Source organism: Equus caballus, chromosome 6, assembly GCF_041296265.1.
Source record: "Equus caballus isolate H_3958 breed thoroughbred chromosome 6, TB-T2T, whole genome shotgun sequence".
NCBI lineage: Eukaryota > Metazoa > Chordata > Mammalia > Perissodactyla > Equidae > Equus > Equus caballus.
The window spans coordinates 91,401,460-91,417,755 of record NC_091689.1 but is presented as its reverse complement, the minus strand read 5'-3'; the positions used below and the strand labels follow the sequence as shown (position 1 = coordinate 91,417,755).

Sequence of the window (16,296 nt, the reverse complement as noted above, 5' to 3'; positions counted from 1 at the left end):
ATGGGGTAGCACCTGAGATATTTTCTTCCCTCTGCTTCAGATATTAGTTTAGAGTCCTCTCCATCTTTTCCTTTCAGAACCCCCTAAAAGCAGAGAGATTTTCTCATGACTGAACTCACATTTCTCTTGACCATCATTATCCCAAGAACCACTGAATAGTTTGAGCAGGGGACATCCCTTCAAAGCTTTTCTCATAGACGGGGAAAGCTAAGTGCCACAGTGGATGTGTGGCCTTCGTCTTCTAGACTGGTTTTCTGTACTAGGGGATGTCTCAGTCTAGTGGGATTATAAGTGAATATAAGTCATGCATTCAGGAATTCTTTGCCATGGTCAGATGAAAACATTTGCCAGGAAAAATCGGTTGCTTTTCCCATACACACACATATACACACATACACTCATACTCACACTCACACTCTCGCTTGCTCACTCCCCTCTCCTGCCCTAAACCTTTGCAAGCCTTCATTGTCTAAACAGAAAGCACAGTGGCTTCAGGGCTTAGAAAAAGAAGTCGCTGTGGTCTTTCGTGTCCATTCAGGCTCTATCCGCTTGCAATTTCCAGGAATGGGGCTTTTGGAGGGAGGAGGGTATGAAGCCATGTGTGTTTCTGGGAACTTTAATGTAGTTCTTTTTATGTGCCCCAGTGAGAACGACCATATCTGCTTTTGCCCACTGTCTATCCTAGGTAACATAGGGGCAACAATTGCATTTGTTGAATAAACAAAGAAATAGATGAACAAATGAGCAAATGTCTGTGACCTCATCTTCTACTACTTCTATCCCCCTTACTTACTCATCTCCTACTACTACAGTCCATCTCACTTACTCACCTCCTACTACTCTTCCCCCTTACTTACTCATCTCCTACTACTATCCCCCTTACTTACTCATCTCCTGCTACTTTCATTTACTCATCTGTACTACTCTCTTCCTTACTCATCTGCTGCCACTGTCCCCCTTACTTACTCATCTCCTACTACTGTCCTCTTTACTTACTACATTGCCACCATGCTCCTCTGCTTATTTTTCTTGTCTCACATCATTTGCACATGCTGTTCTCTCCACCTGAAATGCTCTTCCCTCAGCTATCAGCTTGATTGGCTCTTTTATTATTCTCTAGGCTTTCACTAAAGTCTCACTTTTTCAGCAAGTCTTTCCTGTCTCTGCTAACTAAAATTGTACATCCCTGCCTCAAAAATCCTTCTCTTCCTCTTGACTTGTTCTCTTGGCATGGCCTTACATGCTTTAAAATTTTGCTTATTGTGTCTGTCGTTTGCCTCTCTAGATCGTCAGTTTCAAGGGGCAGGGGTTTTTGTCTTTTTTTCGTTCCTAGGACAGAGCCTGCCACGTAGTATGTGCTCACAATGTTAAATCAAACAAATGAATGGAAGAACTGGATATGCAGGACCTGTTTCACTGGTTTGAAGCCCCCAAAATAGGAATCTCAGTCCCTAGACTGTCACTTACTCCTTGTATGCATCTCTGAGAAGCTTCATTTAATTTATCTGAACTTCACTTTCTTCAACTGGAAATGGGGATAATATAGTAACAAGGACTAATAACAGTAAATAGGAAACAGAGACTGTCTCACAGAATAATTCTGAGGGTTTCAAGAGAAAATGGATGTGTGCTAATTAGTCTCCAGATGCCAGCAATTCTGATCTTTGAGGTGGAAGCCAAGGAAGGTGAGGAGGGTTCCATGTTTCCCTGAGGAGCAGACGGATCGGCTGTCTTTGGCATTCTCGTCCTGACCAGAAAATGCAGCAGACTGCATTTAGCTAAGCAAAAATTAACTTCGCTTTGGCTTTCAAAATACCAGCTTCCATTTTGGAGAATAAAGCAGGGAGAGATCAGGCATCCTGAACTTAAATAGAGAGAGAGCGCGCGTGCGTGCGTGTGTGTGATTGCACGCACAATATTGCCGGGGGAGGGTGCTGAATAAATCATTGTGGTATTTGTTTACTTTGTTGTGTTATAGGGAATCTGAGGATATTTCATCTGCACCACCATAGCTGATATCAAGTGAGCATGTAATACCTAGGTGTACGATAATTGTCACCACGAAATATTTCATGAGAAAATTTTCCTGACAGTGTCAAGCAGCAGTATGGAAATTACACAAGAGAGGAGAAGTGCATTTTTTTAAAAATTAGGATAATTTCTAACTGAAATATTAACTGTAATGAGTATGGCAGAATCAACCCTGATGTATCTGTTTGGACATTTTCCACATCCCCAGTGGTTAGTCTAATACCAATTAAAGCATCACAGATTGCTATTATCTTCTTGCATTATTATTTTCATGAATTAATTTTGCTTTAAAAATCAGACCTTTTCCAAATGAGAATAAATTTAAATATCCACAGTGCGAATGTGAAGCTGATGTCAGGACCCGTGCATATCTATAATTTCAAATTCTGTAACCACAGACTCATGGGAATAATCCTAAAAAAATAAAAAAGGAAGGAACTGACCTTTTGGGTTAGTTAATCATTCCCCTTGCTATTCACAGAGAATCTTAGCAGTAGCTCTTGTTTTCCTTCTTCTAAAATTACTTATCACTTTCCCCTTAATTCATTCATTTATTAATTTGTTCATTTATCCATCCATCCACCCACCCATCCATCATTTCAACCTTTCATAAAAAATTTGGCATCGTTTATGTCCCTGGAATGCTGCTTAGCACTGAGGAAACAAATTGTATGCTAATATCCTTTTTTTCAATATTTAGTGGAAGAAATAAACAGCATAGGAAATAATCATAATATGAGATACGTCTTAGAAGTATGGACAAAGTGTTGACTCAATGAATCACAAAGGCTTCTGAATTATAAGTGGTAACATTTCTCCTGAGGTTTGAAAGAAGAGTATTTCAGGCAAAAGTAAAGTGTACACAGAGATAAGGAGACACAAATGGGCAAACCAAGCTCTGTGAGGATCTGGTAGTTAGGTGTGATGGGAGTTGAGCCTGTGTGTCTCTGGGGGGGGTGGGAAGGTGGAGAGTTGAAGCTGGGTGGGTTGAGGTCTAATTATGAAGGACCTTCTATATCATCACAAGAATTTAGATTTCTTTTCGTAATAGGACACTATTATAGATTTTTCTTTTCAGGATGGAGGTGGCAAACAGGAGGAGGACCTGCAAAGGACAAAACAAACCAGGGAGACAACTTAGGAGGTTATTGCAACTCTGTAAACCAGATGGAATAAAGGCCTCAGTTAAGATAGTGATAGTGGGACAGACAGTAGGGAACAGATTAAAAAGAGGACTGAGTCTAGAAGTTGATTAGATAAAAACATATGAGAAAATTTATGTTATCATTCTAAAAATATTCAGTGGGGCTATATGAAATTGAGGAACATTCTCCGAAAGACTTACTTTCCGTGTTTTTGGACAATGTGAAGAAAATGGCGGACTGGAAGTGTTAAGTGCTATATTTCTCCATCTGCTCTTTGCTTTTTCTAAAGGATATGAAGCTCCTCTAAATTTTCTCCAGCTTTATCCTTTGTCTTCAGTCACACGTGTCCATGGCAAGACATGGCACTGCTCCACTTCATGACTGTGTTGGCTCTGATGTATCTGGAAAAAGTCAAGTAATTACAGTGACCAGAAGTCAAAAGTTCTTCTCTTCCTCCGCCCATCATTTTAGTCTTAGGTTTTCTGGTTAGGTACAGAGAGGCCAAGGTTAGCAGTGTTATAGAAAAACGGTCTGTTCTTATTGCTCAAAGACAAAATTCTCTTCAAAATTGGGAAATATCTTTTTATATTATGATTAGGGGTTTTTCTGCTATTGGTTTTAATGATCCTGAGCTCTCAAATTTATGTAAGACATGTTTTACTTTACTTTTGATTCATGTTACCAAGACCCTGTTATCTGATTCTAAATTCCTAGTGACTCCTCCATATGATTATTATTATTATAAATATGTTATACTCTGAAATATTAAATTATTTAAATATTTGGAACTCAAATAGGACATATTTTATTTTTCTGGAGTACTTTGGGAAAGAGAGATTATAAAGAAAACTTTTGAAAAGTCTATGGCTATAAAATGTCTTAAATGACAACTGAAAAATGTCATGGATCCCATTCAGACTGTTAGTAAGGATTGCACAATTGATGAGTAGGGAACAACAAAGCTGGCTTGAGAAGGGAATACCCATGGAGGCCGGACTCGTACATTGGTTAAATGACTGGCCCCATTTATCAGCATTAAAGTATGTATAATTCAGGTTCATGCTTCAGCAAATTACTGTAGACATGGAGGTTCAGACAAGCCTATGAATGGTTAAGACTGCAAATATAAATCTTTTAATTCTAGTTGAATATTACTAAAATAATATTATTTCTACAGTTCTTTTACCTTTTTATGTTAAAATGATTGATTGTTGATTTCTGTGTACTTTCTCCCTTGATTTTAATGAACTTTTTTCTTAAGTTTGTGCAGAATGATTCCCAAAATATTCACAAGAAATGCTTACTATCCTTGTATCAATTTCTTGTAAAAGCTGTTTATTTTAGGTGCCCTTTATGGGTATGTGCTTCTCTGAAATAAAAAAACATTCTAAGAATTTATAATCCTCTAGGAGAGAGGTAAAACTGTCCCCATTGTGAGCCTTTATGGAGGTGAAGGAAGTTATACACTTGTCGAAATGCTCCCTTTCTCCCAGGTTTGCTCTCGGTAATAATCTCTTGAGCAGTGGAGTACCTCACGTGTGTTTGTTCCTTAGGTAAACGTGTAAAACTCTTCAAGTTCGAATGGAGAAGTAGAAAGAGGTTTCTGCTGTGCCTGATGACAATTGTTGATTTTTCCACATTCAAAAAATATTCTGGCTCCACGCTGGAGCACTAGTGTGGCGAATCCTAGCGTTGGTCGGATTCTAAGGAAGGGACAGAAGTTTCGTTGAGGAGTAAAGATTCAAAACAACTCCAGAAATGAGCTCTCGTCTCGGTTTGTTTCTCACAGAGCAGCAGGTGTGTACTTGGTGTTACAGGATTGACTGTAGCCTACTCTTTCTTATAGTTACCATTAGCATTCCAGGTGCCCCTGATTTCAGGGGGAAAGATGCGCTTGGTCCAGCTTTAGGGATCAGAAGGCAAAGAATTTCCTCATTGGTCAGTAAAGAAAGGCGTTGAATTATCTTTTATAAAAAAGGGGAAGCATCATTCTCTGAACAGATATGAGGCCCACAAATTGGCCACAGATAGCCAATATGTCATTATTGGTGAACCTAACATTGTCACCTACAATGGCCCTGCAGTTGACATATTGTTTTCCCAAGAACAGGAAATGGATAATTCAAAACCCTGGGTGTATTAGTGAACCTCTGTCAGTGTTCAGCCTGCCTATTAATTTGGAAATTAGCATGGAAAGTACTGAGCCATCAGGCTTTCACTTAATCTCCATAAACCAAATGAAGATTGTGTTCTTACCTAATGGTCCATTCTTTATGTATTTAAATTGCCCCATAATTGAATCAGCTGTCTCATACCAGCATTGAAGCATTTAGCAATAACTACAGTTAAAGATTCATATTTCGATCAACTTTGGGAATTTGAGACTACTGAATGGTAACTATTATTAAAAAAACAAAACAAAACACCCAGAAAAGAATGTGTCTGGGAAGGAGAAGGAAAAAAAGCAAAGCACCCCACATACTAAACATCCCTGACTATGTTGCCCTGTCCTTCAGAAAACGGATTCTAGTTTTGCAACTTACAGGTAGGGAATTTTTTTTCAAAGATCTACCACATATGGAATGATCATCTCTAAACTTTCTTTTATGGAAAAAGATAGGGATGGAGAAGAGAGAGCATGTGCTACTTCAGGCATGGTACTGGCTTTGTCCTCCCATAAGTCACCCCAAGTTCTTTTCAAAGTGACAGCAACATACTCTTCCTTCAGACAGGTGTCTCAAGGAAAGGTGGTTACTAAGAGCCATTTGTATTTGTAACTCAAACCAACCAGGAAGCTAAGAGAAAATGTTGCTTTCTTAGTAATCTCCAGGCTACTAACGTGACTTTCTTCCAACTCTCAGCCCTTCTTCTCCCAAAACTCCACTTACGTTAAATTCATCTTTTAAGCACAATTTTTACTGCTTGCTCTGCTAGCCTTTATATGTAGTGAGGCTGAAATTCTTGAGGAGTGTGATACTTTACCAGACTTAAACTTTTAAAGTAAGTCTTTATGATAGAAAGTGGATAGAATCTATCAGTTCAAATTACTCCTTTACCCATGAGAGATGAGTCTAAAAAAATGAACCTAATATCAAATTTAGCAAGTAAAGTACCTTCCAATTGAGTTCAAAATCTCAACTGTCTCTAAAACTATGTGAACTATGCTGGTATATAGAATAATATCTTAAAAATCTATTCAGGTTTTGTCAAAGCGTTCAAAATTAGTCTTTCTGGGAGGAACATAACTGAGTCTCATTATGCTGTTGTCTTTCAAAATTATCTTAATGTTTTGGTCATTTTCCACCTGGAATAAACAGAAGGTGTGTGTGGAAGGGGCCAGGAGCAGGATAAGGAAAGTCTTAAATTTTGTTAATGTCCCAAAGGAATTTACTAACAACCCAAAGAGAGATCAGGGAATATTTTGTTTTACTAACAGTGAACGTCATTCAGAGAGAATCAGTCAGTCTGCTCTGAGTGATGGATATGCGTAGATGGCAATGCGAACTGTCAGCTGCTCTCCTGAGTCACACAGAGGAGTCCATGGCAGGCGCACTGTACAGCTTTCAAACTTCCAAGAAATAGTGCAGGCCCATCTGTTCAAAAGATTCATTTCCAGTCGAGATCTTCATTTGTGCAGCACAGGAAGCTGAAAGCCATAGACAGATGTTGTATTTGTGGTAAAAGCTCACTAGTTCTGCATTCTAATATAATGAGTAGGCTTTTTAGAAAAACGAAGTCTACGCAGTGGTTATACCGCTGATGAATTTAGGTAATCGGGACGAAGTTTTATCCTAGTTGGAATTAGTGCTTAATAACAGTCATAGTAGTTTGGGGATAGAAGGGAATTAGAAGCTCACTGAGTCCCACCCGACTCGCTTAGCAGATACCAACCCTGGAGATTCAGAGATTTTTAAGTGACTTGTTCAAAGTTCGAAAACCAGCAGGTAGTAACACTGGTATAAAACTCGATCAGAATAAGGCCACCTCTCCTCAGTCATGGCTGGTGCTTTGGTTCTCTCTAGAAGTCCAGGAAGCTCACATGCCATTTTCTGCTTCCACCCTGGGCCCCCCTGAGTTACGCCTAAATATAATCAATGACCTACAGAAACGCTCTGTCATTTGAAATGACTATGTTTCCAATCACCCAAGGCTGTTAAATTTTTTGGGAATTCATAAAACAGATAACAAGGTCGTTTAGTGGAGACGTTGACCTGAGTCGAAGTATGAAACAGATGGGCTTAGGTGTCTCAAATGTTAAAATAAACATTCAGGACAATCCATCACCAGCCGTTCTTAGGAAGGAAAAAATTAAACTGGGGTATGAAAAGCCAACAGTTTCCAGGGCTAGAGGAATCACCTCCATTGCCATGAAAGTAAAATAATAGGCTGAAATTTTTATGTAGGTGGGTATGTTGATGAAGGCGCTTCCTATGTCAGTGCGCTTATCTAGACTTAGAGCTGTCTGGGCAGCTTGCTCCTCCATGATTATCTCAGACTGACAGGTGTCTTTCATTTTGTGACACGTCATTGTAGGAGGCACTTTAAGACAGGACAAGTGCATTCATGTACAGTTACGACCAACTCAATGGCAGCTTTTCTCTAGCTTAAATGAGAAAATCTGCTCCTGCTGAGTAATGATGTTTTAATTGCACATTTAGTACACAAAAAGGGAAGCAAGATCTTAATTCGTGTACTTGTAAGAGCTACATTAAAAAAAGTACATTTGCAGTGAAGCAGCAATTATATTCTAAGCAAGGAAAAGTTCACTCAAATCAGCATTTAAGATTATTAAGATATTCTATTCTTCCTTTTACCTTTATTGTATAAGTTAAGTTTCTTTATTAGGATGTTAGTTTGAAATGGCACTCATTTGTGATGTTTTTAAGCAGGTGTATTATAAGGAGCGGCCAGGGGCTGCATTTAAACCTGCCACCTCCTTTCGGAAATATTGCCTCAGCTTCCTTGCCTTCCGATTGTCTAAATAAAGAATATTTATCAGTCCAAAAATAAATGTTTCTATAATAACTGGGTATTTTAGTGAAAATTTAACTCTTTTTGTAAAAAAAGAAATTGGTTTGTCGTGTTCATAATGCATTGTCTCTTCTATCGTGTGTGACTCATTTTATATTCACGAGAATATAAACATTGTTCAGTAGCTCCTCATCACGAGATTTTAATGACCACGCTGGAGAAGAGAATATGCTGTTTTGTGAATTAAGCTAATATGATATAAGATTCACTTTGATGCTCTGGAAACTTGGCAGTGACTTTGCAAATTTATGCGTACCGGCCAACTGAACAACTGAGATTCAAAAAAATAATCTGGGATAGAGAATGGAACTCAAAAACAACATCAGAGGAACCATCAGTAATGAATAAGGAAATTTACCAATCTACATTTTGTTTTGGCATATTTATACCACATTTATTTTTCAAGCCTAGATGGTTAAAGTATGGTGCTACTTTCCTAAATATTTGTTCTGCATGCAAAGTCTGATGGCGGCTGGTCCATTAGAAAGACAAAGAATTAAAAGGGACAGAATTATGTGCCTGTGAAGACTATGAAGATTATGTGAAGTAATGTATGCTCGGAAATAATCAGGGGCAAAACCTAGGAATTCAACGCATCCAGATGCCTAGAAATGTGCACATATCTGAATAACCATAGTTACCGCTTGCATGGGGTTCATGATGTTTCTGACACTGTTCGAAGCACTGGACTCTTACTTATCTGCTCCTCAGCTCATACAGCCTGTGGTCTAGGTACTGACATTGTGCCTGCTTTCCTCAAGGTCACACACTGAGTCAGCAGCAGCACTGAGCCTTGAATCTGCTAGGCAGCCTGACTGCAGGGTCCATCCTTTTAAACCACTACTCCCTATCACCTCGTCTGAAAAGACAACCTCTCTCCCAAAGTTGGCTGAGCCACTGGTGCTCCATTCTTGAGATATGATTTTTGTGATTAACAAGAATATGAAAAGAGGGACCAGGCTGGTGGTGTAGTGGTTAAGTTTGTGCGCTCTGCCTCTGTGGCCTGGGGTTTGCAGGTTCAGATCTTGGGCGAGGACCTAGCACCGCTCGTCAAGCCATGCTGTGGCAGCATCCCACATAAAACAGAGGGAGATTGGCACAGATATTAGCTCAGGGCCAATCTTCTCTAAGCAAAAAGAGGAAGACTGGCAACAGATGTTAGCTCAGGACCAATCTTCCTCACCAAAAAAAAAAGAATATGGAAAGAAACAGTTGCAAAATCAGTTATTATAAGACAGGAAATTACCTTTGAGTAAGTCAATAGAAGTAGTAAGTAGAGAAATAAGCAGTAATGCCCCCTCCAGTAGATATCCTGTGTATCCCCTTTTGTGTCTTGTTTGGGAATTACTATTGCTATCACACGCTAAAATTTAAAAAGCATCTTCCCGGACAGATGCTTTGCAAGGATTATCTGATTTAATCACAATAGGAAACGTATGGAAGCTGATAATAAGACCATTCTCATATTACACGGGGGACACTAAGGCTCAGGGGGTTTAAATAATTCATCCAACCCCACAGTGGTAGGAAGTGATAAGGCAGAGATTTGAACCCAGGAAGTCTGCCTACAGAGCCCACACTATTTGTCATTATTCTTCTCACCATAATATATTGTCTCCCACTGATAACCCCGTCAGCATGACTTGAAGAGGGAGAAGAGAAATTATAGACTCTACGAAGATAACGATTTTAAGAACTTTATAAAAGCACCTTTTACACTTGGGGACAGAATAGATTCTTGCATTTCCTTCCTTTTGAGCCCAATTTATGTTAACTTGAAGATAGGCAGAGGATTTTCATAATGCTAAAATACAAAATGAGAAGTGTATAAAGTAGTTGACTTCACTTAATTTAACTATGTTATATATGTCATTTACCTGGTTTTATTTTCTCAATTTAATTTGGCGGACAGACTTAAAAGACATGATTTTAGCATAAATTTTTGAGAAATCTAATCAGGGTCCTATAATAGATTTGTTGGACTGGGAGAAATAAAGGATGCTCTCATCTTAAAGAATTAGCGCTTTTTGTTGAATGTTAGCAGGTTAGCGTCTTCATCCTGGTGGATTGTTACCAAGATGGCTTTGTGCTGGAGACTAGAAAAACTTTTATTATTATTATCATTATTATGATTATTACATTTTGCTTGTGTTCAACAGCCCAGTAGTTTCATGAACCGAATTGACTGGTGTGCAACACACACACAAATAAAATTTACATGATAACAGCTTTGGAAAGTCAAATTTACTGAGACAGTGATTATTGCGTATGAAGCTCAAGGCAGAACCATAATTGTAGGACCATTTCTCTCCCTCACGTAGTATTTTATATCTGCTGCCCTCAGAACCAGAAGACAGTGCATTCATGGTAGCAAATGCTATTTCCTATCCTGTAAAATTGGTTTTATTGCAAACTCCTGCTTTTAGTTACTGAAAACTTGCTGAAAAATCCATCTTAGAAGGTAAAACTTTTACTATTTGGCCTCTTTGAAAAGATACGGCTTAAGTGAAAAGAGAGTAATATTCAAGTTCTAAAATTAAAGCCGTGTTTAATTTGGTGTATTAAAGATTATTTTTAAATGAGAGCAAAATTTTTAAATGTTGGCTTGTATAAATATTGCTTAAGCAACTTTTGCTTGTTGGGAAGTTCCAGTTTATAGTCGACAAAGGGCAAAATGGCATTTCTTTTCCCCCTACCAGCATGCCAGGATTTAAGCTGGAGTCACTTGGCCTTATTTAATGTGCATACAAATCATAAAAGGTTGTTTTTTTATATTACGTTTTAGACAATTTTATTTTAAAATGTTACTTGGATCTTATATATTAGAGGACTAAAATTAGTTATAATGTACTGTATTCAGCGTCATCATCGATGTATTTTTAAGTCTTTGGTTTTGCCCTTTCATTTGGTACAAACCTGGAGGTTGTCGGGAGGGGGGGTGTGCTGATACAGATTCATATTTATACTTCATTGAAAAGGGCAAGTGATTCCTTAGTCTTTGTGTGAATTCCTTAAGCGTAATCCTCTAACTTGACTGAATGTTAGTGTGATCCTTTTGTTCTACTTTTAGTGGCTCTCTTGTTAAGATTTATACATTTAAAAAAAGCCCTAAAACTTTTATTTTTATAGTCCTTCAGAGTTGACGAAGCTCAGTGTTTTCATAGACACTGTAATATTTGATCCTCACGGTGATGCTGTGAGGCCAACAGGACAGGATTATCCCCATTTCCCATGTGGGAGAACTGAGGGTCCCAGAGATTGCATGACCCATCCAGTGTGAGCAGTATTACTCCCACCTTGACCTAAATCCAGAACTTTACATGCCGAACCACTGTGGCCCCCGATCAGATCAGGTAATTTACAAAAATCAAATCTAAAATAATTTGTCCACTTTCATCTGACTTTAGAAATAACTTATGCCCTACTCTTCACCTCATAAAATGTGCTAGGATATTTTTAAGATTAATAAACTAGAATATTGTGTAAAATTGGAGAAAAAGTCATTTTAATTGCATTTCAATCCATGCTTATTTAGACAATTACTTCTTTTAGCCATGTTTAAGTTTTGGTTTTCTAGCAATTATTTTAGCTTATAAATAGAAACTTAGTCTGGTAAATGTACGTTTATGATATTCCTGAGGATATGGATTGTATAATTATATTAAAATGTTTTTATTGTTTATGTGAATACGTATATGTTTTCTCTACTGAGATGGAGAAAAAATTTGTTCTAGGTACATAAGCCTTTGGTATTGCACTGTCAATTTGGATGTCTACTTTTAAAATTATTTGAAAACAAAGCTTTAATATATAAATAGTTGAGAGAATTATTCCTCAGCTTTACACAAACTGGCATGGAAATACCTAGCTTGGAATGAAGATACAAGAATGCAGCCACTATTCCCTCCAACAGGTTACTTAGGACCTGGGCTTCATATGACTCAAGAGGACACGCCACTTGCTTTCCCGGAGTCATTGCGCCATGTCCCTCCAGTGGCCTAGGCTGAATGCCTGCTGAGTGAGGCTCAACCATTTGTTCTCTCTCAATGTCTCTCTTTTCTGTCATTTCAAGCACTAGTTTTGGAAATATGGTCCCATTTGATGCTTCATACTTTTTTCCTAGTAAGAAGAATTTTCAGGAAAGGCAGGTGGATCTTTTTCAGCCAATGGAAGTCAAAGATTGTGTTAAATCAATGTTTATCAAGAAAGTTTATCATAAAATAAAGTTCCTGCATTTTTCACAATGATCAGCTATCTCCCTTAGCAATCTGTGACTTAACATTTATAGAAATATTTGCCTTTCCCCCTTATGTTCTTCTTACACCGACGCTCAAACTGGGAGCCGTTCACAGAGCTTGTGTGAAGTCTGACCATTGAATAGCAGACAGGTTGATAAGGACATTGCTGCCATGCCAAGATACCCACTGCTCCCAGAATCTCGAGCAGTCAGCAGGCCCTTCCTGTGTTTGCATTCTTCCATCCTCAGTTCAATTCCTTCCAAAGTTCCTCTGTGCGTGGGAGAAAGATGCTTCAAATAGACAGCAGAGTCTCTTTCTTTGGGAAGGATAGCTGACCAGAGACACAAATGAGGCGGTTGCTTCCGTGCAGAAAATGCATTTTTGAATTTTACATCTTCCTTTTGTAGTATAATTTGAGACTAGCTGTGGCAAAGCCTTGAGCTGGCTTTATTATTTTGGTTAATGTTTCTTTTTTTCATAGTTCATCAAACAACAACAAGACAAAACAAAGCCAACAAAAAGCAGCCTTTTTGTAAATGTTTGATGAAAGAACAAGTAACTACATGATTTAATGGAATAAAAACTTAGTATCCACAATAATTTTTAAAATTCACCTTTTGTAATAACCATAGCTGGAAAAGAACTGTAAGGCAACTCTAAGAACCATGATGTTAGCGTATAACTAGAAATTCATTGACATAGCAGAAATCTGTCTTTCTCTCTTATCTGTCCTCCACATGTCTGCATATAGCGGTATATATATATATACCAAGTATGCCAGCTATCTGTGTGTCATTCTTTTTCCTGTGCACAAACATTCTTTGGACTTGAGTAGGTATGAAAATCCAGTGTAAATCTGCCTTAATATTTATGATAGTATTAATAATAATGCTCTAATCAATTTTATGAGAAATTTTGGGCATCTTTAAGATTTGGTAATACATTGTATTATCCTTGTTTTCCTCCCCAAATATTTTTTGTTCTTAGGAATAATTCTTCTGAAATATAATTGAGTCAAATATTCACTAAATTTTTAAACTATTTCAAGAATGGATTTTATGGAGTCAATTCCCAAGGGCTTTTGTGAAGATGTGGTCTGATTGCATTCCTGCAAGCAAAGCCTTTTCTTCACTGAGGCCTGGCATGATGTGTTTATGATCTCTGGGTTATGTTCATCATGGCTGTGCAAAGAACAGGGATTCCAGAATCATTCCTTGGGTCTGGACGGGTAGCATCACTGGTTAAGATCTTCCTGGGCAGTGTTGGAGTCATTTGGCTAGTTAGGCAAGTGGATTCAAAAATATTGTAAAGAGAAAAAAATTGATATATGTTAATAAGATGAAAACACCTGATTATGATATTCTTTAAAATTCAGTAATTTGTGAGATATAGCAAATGTCAGCATTTTGAGTTATCCTAATGCCAAATTGTGTTTGGAGTTTAAAGATTATAGCTATGATATGAAATGGTTATATTTTCTTCTTCCTTTATAGGTCACCCATTAACCAAGGATAAACCAAGTGATCCTCGAGGCTGATTACGTTGAGCATATGCACAGGAACTCAACTCCTGAGGTGATCTTGAAGGAAGATTTTTATACCACTCCGAAGAGGCACACCAGAGTCTGTTGTTTCCAAGGGATTTCATGGCTCATAATCAGCCCCTTCTGAAAATCAAGACTTTTAAAAAGTCAGACATGAACTTCTACGTCATGAAGATTTCATCAGATTTGAACTGTGTTCAACTTGTAAAACTGCATTTGCTAAAAGAGTTTGAAGTTGCTGTCTGATTGGTGTTTATGGAAGATGTCAGAGACGCTCACGTTTTGGGCTCTTGGCTCCAGATGTGACTGCTTTTCTTGTTTCTGAAAATCTCCAAAGTGCCCTGGCCTTCTGTCATGGGCGTGTTCCTGGGTCCTGTGTTCCTTGGCTAGTGGGACTGCACACGGCTTAGTGACATTTCCTTTGCAAACTTCTCCTCTGGCATGGTGTAGACTGAGAATTTTATTTGTACCTAATCTTGGAGCTCTGAAAGCCTACATGTTTTAACATCTTCAAGTTGCTTTTGTTAAAGGAATGGAAATATATACCATTGATAATAATTATTGTTGGCAAGTAATAGTTACCTGAATACATCAATCATATAAGAATGTATAGACAAGCTGACATGTTTCCCCAAGGCTAAAACACCACTGCAGCTCTCTGTCAGTTACATAGGTAGTAGTTAGAACTGAATTGCCATTTTCATTATATACTATTTTGTACCTCTAGAGCACTCTTTCTTTCAAAGTGGGCTTTTTCTTTCATTTTTCTGTTTACTTTTTCCCTTCACAGAAATCAGCACTGAGCAGTCAAGTCTTTGGGTTGCCTTCAGTTTCCAAAAATTGCCAGGGATGCATGTGGGTTTCTGACTTCTTAACCTGAAAAAGTTATTCACTTAGATTTCTTCTAGTATTTTTTTTTAACTGTCCTTTTTATCTCATTTTAAAAGACCATCTCTTGCTCGATCTCAATGACTGTTTGAATGCTTATATGTTTGTTCAGTCTGTTGATAGAGTGTTCATTATTCTTGGTCTGAAATTTATAAATATTTGCTTATAGTTGTCCCATTCAAAGAATTTCTTAGGTCAGTTTTTGTCCACATTTTTGTAGTCATTTTAACATTTGTGGTTTTCAGTTCTACAGGAAAGTCTTATAAATATTTAAAGGCCTTAAACATGTATCTACTTTTTTTTCTAAGTTATTACAGAATGTATAATTTTATACTACATTTTGTTTTGTTTGTGGAGGGAGAGAAGAATGGCAATTGCATAGCCATTCTGTAATAATATCGTGTAACATATAGTTTGAGGGCGTGTAAAGAGAGAGATTTCTGTGTTTTACTCATCTTAGACTAACGAGAAGATAACTTCAGAAACTGTCCTATTAGAAGTTCCATTATGTTAGAGAAAGTGTAGACATCTGTTGTCTTTTTAAAACTCACTGACTTGGTCAATTAGGTATATGTTGATTGCATGATGGAGGCTGACATACCCTGAAGAGCTTCTGTCTGTAAGCTGGTAACAACTTTCGAAGACCAATACATTACCCAGAATCTTTTCTGGGCAGAACAAATAAAAGTGTAAAATTTGTTAAAAATTAAATTTATAAAGTATACTTTTGACGTCGAACTAAACTATATTCCCCACAAGTCCATGGAATGACATGACATCTTCCCTTCATTTTATGCATTTATTAGGCATAAAATTAGATGGCTCTGAGTGGATTTTGCAATGATTTCGACTGTATGAACTTAAAAACAGTTGTGCTGAAGTTTCTGCATCAATTATAATATCAATTTCTTTGGAACAAAGTGGAAAACTATATTGTTTTGGAAATTATGAATTTGTCTTAGGTTTGTTTGAAATTATAGATCATGCTTCTCATTTTTTAAATGATATCCTTTAAAACAACACTGGAAATTCTGTATTATATACAAGTGTAATACATGCGTATCAATAGAAAAAATAAATGGAATTTCAAATATACTAACTAGATTATCCCCAGTAGATTAATGTTGTGACTATTCAGAAAAGGTGAATAAAATTGGGATATAAAATGGACTTTCTTTCATGAGTTACATTTGGGGAATCTGTTTTCCAGGGTTTAATTTTAAAAGCACTTTAGTTACTATCCAGGAAAACTGCTGAATTCGTGGGGAAGCTGACATACATTCTTCAATCTTCTTTTAATAAAACTCCGTGGCAAATCTTGCCATTTACACAAGGTTCCAATATTTGATTTACTTCTTTGCTAGGCAACAATTGAAATAGATATATTTACACTTGTGTTACTTGCGCACATCTTGGCTAT

General features: G+C 37.5%; 1 protein-coding gene across 3 annotated transcripts in view; it reads left to right on the top strand.

The window, feature by feature from the left end:
- The window catches only part of TAFA2 (TAFA chemokine like family member 2), a 417,458-nt gene extending 401,412 nt beyond the window's left edge, over nt 1-16,046 (top strand). For all 3 annotated transcript variants that reach the window (XM_005611359.4, XM_070271829.1, XM_070271828.1), the window contains one exon: nt 13,939-16,046. In XM_005611359.4, the coding sequence (XP_005611416.1) occupies nt 13,939-13,950 (12 nt within the window). In that variant the 3' untranslated portion in view covers nt 13,951-16,046. The remainder of the gene's footprint in view (nt 1-13,938) is intronic.
- Nucleotides 16,047-16,296: the final 250 nt, after the last annotated feature.